Below are 10636 nucleotides of genomic sequence, written 5' to 3' on the forward strand. Positions count from 1 at the left end.
ATTCATTCTTTGATGCCCCTGGCCTCCATTGGTATCTATCAAATACCTCATCTCTCATTTAAAATAAGGGGGAAAGAACACAGACAATGGCAGATTTAATTATTTCTAGGAACCCTGGAGCCTAAGTGACGTTGGGTGGGTACTTGAGAGTCCATGTATATAAAGGATCCTCAAGCAGACCGTGGCTGGGCACTGAGTCATGGCAGGCAGCTCAACAAATGGCTTTCGTATTATGTATCTTACTCCTTCTTCTCCCTGTAACCACAAACATGAAAGAAAGAGGGAAGGAGAGAGGGAGGGAATGAAGGAAAGGAGAAAAAAAGAAGGAAGGAGGGAGAGAGGGAAGGAAGGCAGGCAGGCAATATGAATATAATATATATATATATATGCAAGCACCCTGCCCCCACCATTTTTATCCACCTGTTTTCTTGATTTAAATTTCTTAGAAACAATTTTGTTCTTTACAAATGAATCAACTTTAGCAAATAAGGTAAAACTAATTAAAGGAGAAAGGGAGTACCAGTTGAAAGGGAGGTGAGTCCCCTGGGAGACATGTGGTATGTGCATCTCTGCCCTTCTGCTCTGCGGGGAGATCTCGCAGGAGCTTTCTGAGCCTTACTTTCTTCATCTGTGAAGCAGGGATTATAATGCCTCCCGTGATTGTTAGGAGGTTAAGTAAATGAATGAGAAGGGCCTAGTATCCCATCTGTCATGCAGTAGGCATCTAATAAATGTTAATTATCTTTCCCTCCTCCTTTCCATTGGAAGTTTTCTACGTGAGGAGGAGGCCAATCCACCTGCATTCAGATAAACATATGGCTGAAAATGAGCCGCAGCAATTCAGAAATGTCTTACCAGCAAGCTTCCAACATACCCTACAAAGTCAGGTCTATAAAAATACATTGGAGATTTCAAGAGAGTATAAATCAGAAATAATGAGAAAACTTGAGATTTGCTTTCTTTGAGTTGATCTTTTAAAGTTAGATTTCTTTGTCCTGCTTATTACCATCAGACTTGGCAGGTCCCTATGGGTAGCCGGTCCTGAAGCATCTGTCTCTCTTGTGGGTTTTCCACAGTTATTGCTCATGACGTCTGCACTGAATCTCTTCCAGCCATGCTTAGCTTTAGTCACGGCCCAGACACTCTGGGCAGGAGGCTGGTTTGGATAAGGGGGGCCCATTCCGAGATGGGAGCAGACATACCAGAAGGCACTATTTATCCCCAGGACAAGCACCTGGGGGCTTTTGAAAATTTTTGAAAAGGAAGTCCAAGTGGGGCAGACGCTTCCTGCAGGATGTTAGCCCTTGCCAGCCCTGCACATCCTGAAAAGGCAGACTAGGGCAGCAGCCTCCGGGAATATGGTTGTTCCTGCTTTGGAGATAGTCATGCCATTGCACAGAGAACTGCAGGATTCCTTCCCTCCCGCCCTGAACCCTGACCCTTAGCTGCAAACCAGCTCCATGTCTTTCACAGGATGCTCATGTGGGGCAGAACATACTAGTGTTGGCTTCAGATGAGAACTGGAGTCTGTCGGTCCTCAGGGTACCATCCTCTAATGTACTCTGCCTGGGGCACTGGACCTCGTCAACCACATTTGCTCACCACATGGCAGCAGGCTACATGTGTTTCCACATCTTTCTCTCTTGTTCCTCTCCCCACCCGAGCCACCTTTGCCTGCCTTACCGTCCTGAGAGCTTAGCCGATGACCAGCTGGCTGGCGGCAAGTGGCCTGACCCAGACTCCTCAACAGAAACCTCTGGCCAGTGTCACATATGCGGCGTCTTCTGGTTTTCCCTGCAGATGAAAACGAATGCCTCAGTGCTCACATTTGCGGAGGAGCCTCCTGTCACAACACCCTGGGGAGCTACAAGTGCATGTGTCCCGCCGGCTTCCAGTACGAACAGTTCAGCGGAGGATGCCAAGACATCAACGAATGTGGCTCTTCGCAGGCCCCATGCAGCTACGGCTGTTCCAACACTGAGGGCGGCTACCTGTGTGCCTGCCCGCCTGGTTACTTCCGAATAGGCCAAGGGTAAGCACTGCTATTCATGGTCCTGCTTGGAGGCTCTCTCATTCACAGTATGATTAAGTATGTTTAACTCACAATGACCTGTCCTAGTAGAAGAGAACCATACTTTTTATAGTCCTTGAGTTAATTCCAGTTAGCTCTGCAAAGGTTTTAGGTTATCTTATTTAAAAGATGTCTCGATTTCTGGAAATTCATAGAACATCAGACAAAATAGTGAAACTGCATTGTACAGACCTCAGTATTGGGCTTCTCTATCTCATTCTCTTGATCTTCACATTTTGTTGGAAAGTGATTCATTTCTCAGGAAATCCAGGAGCCACCCATGGCAGAACGGGACTTGCACTGCGCATTGCTGATCCACCCTTCTCCTGAGACAAGCAGGGTTCTGTCTTGACTTAAAATGCCTTCTCATCTGGCTCCTCTTAGGATAAATCAAAAGGATACCTTTTGTGGAGTCCTTTACAGTTTTAAAGTATATTTTACATTTTGGACTTAAATTTACCTTAAAAACTGCCGAAAGAGCATTAAATATGAAAGTTAAAATAATTATTATATTTTCCAGGTAGAGTACTTCACTGCAGCGTGTGTATAAGAATTGGGGCAGGGAAGACATATTTTTATTTTAGTTAGTGTTTTAAAAGTTCAGTGGTAAGTTTTCAAAATTTAGGTCTTTTTCTCTCCTGAATTAATCTAGACTTGCATGTCTATCTAGTTTTGGCTATCTTGTGAAGGATCTTGAATTTTAACTTTTTAATTAGGAACACGCAGCGGTTAACTCCCCCTCATATACACCCCCCCCACACACACACAAAGTTACGTAGTCTATAACATGCACATACATGTATACGTCAAATTATGAATTTAGTGGTCTTTGATTTCTTGACACACAAATGTCAAGTGATTCATTTTGGGTCTGTGTAGACTTGAAGGTAAGAGAATGTTTCATGGGAAGCTAACAATGCCAGCAAGAGGACACAAATTCCCAGATGTTTGTGTCTGGCTCTCAGTAGACTCATTCTTTATAAGTTTAAGGCCAGAACCGTTTTCCCAGCAAAAGTTGTGACACTCCAAACTGGCTCCCGGCCAGTGGGACTTTGTAGTCACACTTCTTGTAAGTGGTGTTCCAGGGATATGAAAATATTGGAAAGGACTTCTGAGAAAGGAACCAAAGCCTGCAAGTTTGGGATTTGCCTTCCCATAATTTAATCATCATGTGAATGGATACACACACATAGGGTGACCATTCATCATTTCATCCATTTTGTTGTTTCTACACATTTCATGTTACAAGATAAAGGAAGAAGAAAGGAAATGTCCTGGGCTCTGGCAGGATGCAGAAAATAGTAGGAACCTGTAAATTGGTGAAAAATACAAAATATATTCTCATTGGTGCTGTATTTTGAATCTTAAGGGCATAAAAGAAAATGAGGTATAAACAGTAGGCTAACTAGTACAGAAAAAGAGATAAATAATATTTGGTCTATGTTATGAGCCCTGAGTAGAAATCTACTGATTTATAGCAGTTTGGGCTTCTCTGTGAATCAATAGAGTGGACCCTGACCCAAAATAAAGATTCTCTTAGAGTCATTGAGATATTTCAACACATTTTGAAAGAGGAGCCTGGTAAATACATTCCAAGTGGTCTATGAAATAGTAAGCAGAATAACAAAACAAGGTCCTTGTGAAACACGCAAGGCTCCCTCCATAACTTGGCTTTGATAACTGAAAGGCAAAGAAAAACAGCTGAACTCGTTCTCTCTTGGGCATGGGTTTGTTTTTCCAGCCTCACATGAGTCAGAGCCAATGGCCCTAGCGGTTTTGAATGACTTGAAACAATTTCCCACAGTTGGGCAAGCTCCGATACATGTAGTTTATATGTTGCATATTTTCACAATTTATTTCTACATCAACCTCAGTTATCACCTGGAGCTTTCTTCCCATCTTCAGTAGCTTCAGCCAAAGTGAGAGGTCACATAACAGGAGAGATTGCTCAGAAGCTGGAGTCCTGAAGGGTGGTGACGGTGGTGGTGGTGGAGATAGCGGGTGTAGTCATGGTATCAGCTAAGCAGGAAGAGGGCAAGGAAATGAACGGTGATGTCGCACACCTTTCACAATCCCGTGGAGCCTGCTTCATAAAAAGGCCTTTTTTTTTTAACCTCCCAAGTCACATGGTCTCCTTCCTCCCCTGTTCTTCTCTTATTTCTACTGCAAGTCCCCTCCCCAGCATGAGTGCAGCAAAATGCCTGCCACATTAGGAAATAAAGGGGCAAATAAATATGCAAAACAGGGCCTTGAGAGATAGAGAAAGAAATCAATAAACTCAGGGAACTGGAATTAGAGGGCAAATACAGAGGATGTCAGGGTAGTCCTCAGAACCAGCCGATCATCCAGTGGACAAATAATCAAGGGCTGCATGTCACCAGGCAGGGTCCAGGCTTCACCAGAGTTCTTGCACCCCCTCCCTGATCTCCCGCTTCTGATGAGAACCGTCTATGCTCCCCTTCTACTGCAGGCACTGTGTTTCTGGAATGGGCATGGGCCGAGGAGGCACAGAGCCACCTTCCAGCAGTGAAATGGATGACAATTCACTCTCCCCGGAGGCTTGTTATGAGTGTAAGATCAACGGCTATCCCAAACGGGGCAGGAAACGGAGAAGCACAAACGAGACAGATGCCTCCAACATCAAGGTGGGTCAGAAGGTCGTTTCTCCTGATGTCTCCTATTGCGGAAAGGCTTTCCAGATTCCTGCGGTTTCCTCCGAGGATGCTCCAAAGTGTGAAAAAGCTCCCTGGGGAGAAAATCCAGACATTCCCTGAGCTCTAGGCTGCATTTTACCAGAGGCTGTGGAGCTCTCCGGAGTTTCTTGCTGCTTTTAGGGAGTGGCCATCGAAGGTTTTCACATACTTGCTCATTTCCTCTGTCTCGCCAAAAAGAAAGTCAAACACCCACCCAAAGTCTGCTGAAAGGACAAGGTCTGAGATCCAGGACAGCAAGTGGGCAGAATAGTAAAGTGACATAGTGCTCCCTACACAGGGACGCCAAGTTCTGAAAGCTAGAGGCTCCTCTACTGAAAAGAGGCATGTGGAGAGTGAGGGACTTGGATTCTAGACAAAAACAACATGGAGCTCAAGCAGCCTGGGTTTCTTTGCCTACGGCTGCTGCAGCCTTTCAGTCAACTCAGAAATATACAGATATTCACCCAGACCTCTGGCTCTGGGCCCGGAGAATCCGGCACATGTGGTCCCAGAGAGGCAAGCAAGAAGCCAGGTGAAAAGCATTGCATATTAGCAGATCATCAGAGTCAGGAAGTAGCTTCATAGGTGTGTCCTTCGGAGGGGATGGTTTTGCGTCAGTGCACAAAATTGAAATAGACTGGTCCTTTCAAAGCATCGGTGCTGCAACCCATCTGCTGTGGTTTGGGAATGAGATAAGTCTTTGGAAGGAAAATAATCTATTAAAACTGTGGTTCTCCAACTTGAGTGTGCATCTGAATCATCTGGAAGGCTTGTTAATATAGACTTCTGGGAGACACCCCCAGCATTTCTGATTCAGTAGGTGTCAAGTGGCAGTGAGAATTTGCATTTCTCAGAGATTCCCAGGTAATGCTGAGGCTGCTGGTCCAGGGACCACACTTTGAAACCCACTGCATTAGAAGACCTCCAAATACAAGTGATTTCAACTCGACTTTCTTCTTGATATAAGTTTAATATTTTTTAATATAAGAAGCATGTGCCAATTTGACATGTTTGTGGTTTAAACCAAGTGTTTTATGAATATGCATTTTCAACATAGTATGACAACATGAGAAGAAAGTTGTATTAGTGTGGGATTCAAGTCACTTTTTCTTTAATATGGAAAATAAGTGACATATTTACATTTTATTCAACACATTGCCATGTGTCTTTCCAGGATCAGCCTGAGATAGAAGCCAATGTGAGTCTTGCAAGTTGGGACGTTGAGAAGACCGCCATGTTCGCTTTCAATATTTCCCACATCAGTAACAAGGTCCGAATCCTAGAACTCCTTCCGGCCCTTACGACTCTGACGAATCACAACAGATACTTGATTGAATCAGGAAATGAAAATGGTTTCTTTAAAATCAACCAAAAGGAAGGGATCAGCTACCTCCACTTCACAAAGAAGAAGCCAGTGGCTGGAACCTATTCATTACAAATCAGTAGTACTCCACTTTATAAAAAGAAAGAACTTAATCAGCTAGAAGATAAATATGACAAAGACTACCTCAGTGGTGAACTGGGTGATAATCTGAAGATGAAAATTCAGATTTTGCTTCATTAATTCACCATCCAGAGACCAAATAATTAAAAAACAAAGATAGATAGGTAGAACTGAATTTTCCCCCAATCAGAATCTTCATATCATAGGTACAATCTTTCACCACATAAATTTCTATAAATAAGCACTATTCTTGTATTACAAAAGCAAGGTACAGGTGACTACCCTAGTTCGAAACAACCACTTTCTCAGGCTTCTTATGTGTGTAGCTAAGCTACCTTGTTATATGTGTTAATTCTTGAAAACTGGGGCATGTATTTCCATTGGGAGTTGGCCATTCGTGCTGACACGCCATCCTTCTAGCAGACGTACAGGAATGTGCTTTCCATTGATGGACCGTTCTATTTTTTCAAATTTTTAAACTTTGCTTCTCCAAATACAAGTACTAGGTTGGCCATTTATAATATCTATTTGGTGCTAGTAAATTCTCAAACTAGATTTATAAATGCACTGTAATATTTACACAACTTAGAAACCAAATTACAAGTATTCAGTTCAAATACTTCATTAATTTCAATCAACCAAAGTTAGTTCAGTAGCTTATCTCAGTTATGAATATAATACCTTACATGTAAATTAAGTGTGTGTATACTGTAATCGTATTTTTTATCATTGAAACATTTATAAACTAGAATAATAATGCCCTTAATGTGAGGGTTTGTAATGGTGCTTATTAAGACCAAAGACTTGTTAAATGTATACACCAAGTGGTAATGAAATTTCTGTGACTGGCCCACACATGTATGGAGGTCTGGGAGGACCAGGAAATAGCCTCAGCAGCCAGAGGACCACCAGTGCATCCTTCATCCCACCTGTGCAATATGCCAAGATTACCCTCGGTCATTCCTGTCAACAAGGGGTCTATGTCATAAATGTCACAATAAAACAGTCTCTTCTTTTTTTAGTGTACCCCTTGGCTTTGTGTTCTTGCATGGATGTGGGATTGGAGGGGCATTCTGGAGGCTAAATAGTCTCCTGAATATAATTATCCTGGGTCTGTTAGCTTCTAAAGGTGCCAAATGTATAACCCCTAGAAGAAAATTTAGCATATTTGAGTCAGTCCTTTGTTTTATTCATTAAAGGCGGCAGAGTTTTCTCTCACCAATAAAAAATTTAGATTGTAGCGTCATTTCTAAAACATGACCTAATTAATCCTGTGACTTTTAAACTACTGCATTTAAGTTACCTTAAAAAACAAGTTCAGTCGTTGTCTTAGTGCACGTGCGTTTCATTATAAAAGATTTATCATGCCCCCTCCCTTTAAATATACACACAGTGTTGGCAAGTCTTAGGTGTTCCATCCTTTTTTTCCCCTAAACATCTGTTGTTAGTCAATGGTAGTCTAATTACAAAGGGATAATCTCAAATTGAATCCAATTGAATGCTTTAACTCTTGTTTTCTGAATGTCATAATTTGAAAATGCTGTTTAAGTGCAACATTGAATGTTTACAAGTTAAACTCATTCAATTGATGTGAAATAATTTTTAAAATCCTTCAGTGCAGTAAAGTAAAGAGTAGTGAAAAATAAAGATGGAATGAGATTGCTTCATGAAGGGAGAAGAAACCAGACAGGACACAGAGAAGTCCTCTCAAAATCTTCAAAGAGCTAGGCTGAAGAATACGGAGTGGGTATGTTCCAGAAGACAAAACCAGGGTCAGTTGGTGGAAAGCTCAGTTTTACACATACCTTCCTAATTATCAGGCCACCCACTGAGAGAATGGGTTTCTTTGCAATGTGTGAGCTCCCGGTCACTAGCTAGAGGGTTTCAGTCTAGGCATAATGGCAGCCGGTGGACAAGGATGCTTTCTTCCACCTAACAGACCATGAACATCTTGAAGTATTTTCTCTGTCTCTTATTTTGCTATCCAGAAAAATCTTGCTCTTAATAGGTGCTCAAAAGAGATGAGTCAAATGACAATTTTGGAAGGGATTTGTACCTTGGTTAGGAAGTGAAAATATGACTCAAAATTTCCTTTTAACTCTGCACCTCTAGTTCTATGATGCTAGTCTACTGAAATTGTTGGAGAAGACTATATAGCATATGGTAAACAATAATTTGCATTCAGAAAGTGTCTTTGATAATTTAACCAGAACTGCAGTATATTCAATAATGGGTTTTCTTTATAACAAACAACAGAAGAAAATAGAGTTGGCACGAGGTAGATCACTTTGATATTTTTAATAGTCTCAGTCTGGATTTTATTTATTTCAGAGCCAACAATTTCCAACAGCATATTTTCCATGTTTCTGACTGTAACAAAACATTTTCTTCATTGTTCCATTGTAAATATTCCTCTTGTCGAGACCCTTTTTAATTCTGAGATTTAAACCTGTACCTTCTAATTGTCTGTGACCTTTCAATTTTACTTTCAATGGTTCAAGAACTTGGTTTTGTAAAAGTCTCAGAAGCTTGAAAACGTCGTCTCTACCCCTCAGTCCATTTCATTTGCCAATAATTATTTTGTAAGTAGAGTTGAAATGAACTCAGCTGGCCTTGTGATATGTTTAAACTTGCACAAACAACTACATTTTTGTTCAACAAATACCACTTTACTCGGCCAAAATTGCTTCAGACATTGCCATTACAAATACTGTTAAACTTCGGAAATCATGTTGTAAATTAGATAAGCCAAAATAAAGGACAATTAGATTGATGCTATATTAGTATACTTAAAAGTTATATACCTCTAAACTGCTAGAGATCTTAAAATCACAGTCAGCTTTGTCCATAGAAGGTACTTTGTTCTGATTTTAACTGTAGTTCTTAGAGATATATTAGAAATGTAATTATTGAATGGTTTAAGGACATTGTTTTTAAATGCTAGAAGATTATTACTAGAAGAAAGATTAGTTTTCACATACATAGCTGAAGACAAAGTTATTTCCCCCTTGCCAATTTTAAATAAACTTAGGAAAAAAAAGCAAACCAATTTACTTCATTAAACATTTCGAAACCCATCGTGAGCGTACGTATTGTTAGAAAAGGACTCTCAGTATTGTTCTGACTTTGAGGTGAGAGAGAAACAAGAAGGCTGTGAATTTGATTTTGCAAATTTCCATGTGTATCCACGACTGGGTTCACTTACAGGTCTGGGTTTCAATGAAACGTTCTGACATTCTCACAAATGTCTGTAGAAACAGGACGGTCTTGTATATTTGACACCAACGTACATTTGGCAGGACCTGGCAATAACACAAAATCTATTATTTCAACTAACTGCTAATGAATCCAAAATGGTCTTTTTGGCAAACAAAGTCATAAACCTCTTTTTAGGATATGGACTGTTTTGCATCCTTGATCCAAGCTTGAACTATGACCTCTACAAATGATGTCAGTTTCATTTTTACTATTGGACAGTGGAAGGTGCATCCTTTTTAATCAAACCAAGTCATAGCAGGTAAGTGGGTGTGATTTCCCACTAGCTCAACTCTCTGCTCTCTATCCATTGTTGTTTTTGTTCCACACAAAGTAATATTTATGCTATTTTTTATCTCTGTGACTATTCCCATTTCATAAATCAATGCCGCACTACCCCCTCTGCTCCCTTTTACCCCTCAAGGGTTGGTTACAGTGTCAGCTAGAAGGCATCACACTCAGTATTTCTAGAATCCTTGGCTCAGGTTCAAAGTTAAGCAACACCAAGGTAGAGATGTTTAGCAGAAAGCAGCTGCTCCCTTCAGCGTTTCTGGGTACCTTCCACACCCACCTGATGTGTTCTTTGCAGCTATGGTGGGAGTTGCAGAAATCAGAAGAGGTCTGTTTCCTTTTTAACATAAATTCTGTCTGTGGGAAAATTAAATCAAACCTGAATGATTTGGCTTTTTCTTCTCCTGGAAATGGGAGACATTTGAAAGCATCCTGGTGATGATCACACATCCCATCCATCCCACTAGCCATTGACAGAAAGAGGTCACAGGCCTGTGTAGTTGTGTCTGTACGGCGAGCTCTGCTCTGGGTGTCCCCAACAGCTCTGCTGTGTAGAAGGCCAGACTTGTCAGAAACGATTAATGGGACGTTGATCTATCAGAATTTCAAAGGCATGGCAGGCTGGATTGGGTTTTTGTCTCTGTATTTTTTTCATTTAATTATTTTATTGAGGTCATATTGGCTTACAACATTGTGTATGTGTCTGTGTATTTTTGTTGCTACATGAAGTCAGCGTGATGTGCTGGTCAGCCTTTCTGTTTTCAGTTGCAGCACGATTATCCCCCTTCAGCATGTCTGCTGCATCTCTTAGGGCAGTCCAGTGTCCAACTCCAGTGATCCTGTGCCTCAGGCAGGATTGCCAGCTTCTCCGAGGCCTGCTGC

General features: G+C 41.3%; 1 protein-coding gene across 1 annotated transcript in view; it reads left to right on the forward strand.

Annotated features, from left to right (window-relative positions):
- FBN1 (fibrillin 1) overlaps positions 1-7234 on the forward strand; it is a 227109-nt gene extending 219875 nt beyond the window's left edge. Inside the window, exons 64-66 of the mRNA XM_014852866.3 lie at positions 1801-2032; positions 4542-4716; positions 5939-7234. Coding sequence (XP_014708352.1) covers positions 1801-2032; positions 4542-4716; positions 5939-6328 — 797 coding nt within the window. The 3' untranslated portion in view covers positions 6329-7234. The remainder of the gene's footprint in view (positions 1-1800; positions 2033-4541; positions 4717-5938) is intronic.
- The last annotated feature ends 3402 nt before the right edge of the window (positions 7235-10636 follow it).

This window comes from Equus asinus, chromosome 2 (genome assembly GCF_041296235.1).
Source record: "Equus asinus isolate D_3611 breed Donkey chromosome 2, EquAss-T2T_v2, whole genome shotgun sequence".
Taxonomy (NCBI): Eukaryota; Metazoa; Chordata; class Mammalia; order Perissodactyla; family Equidae; genus Equus; species Equus asinus.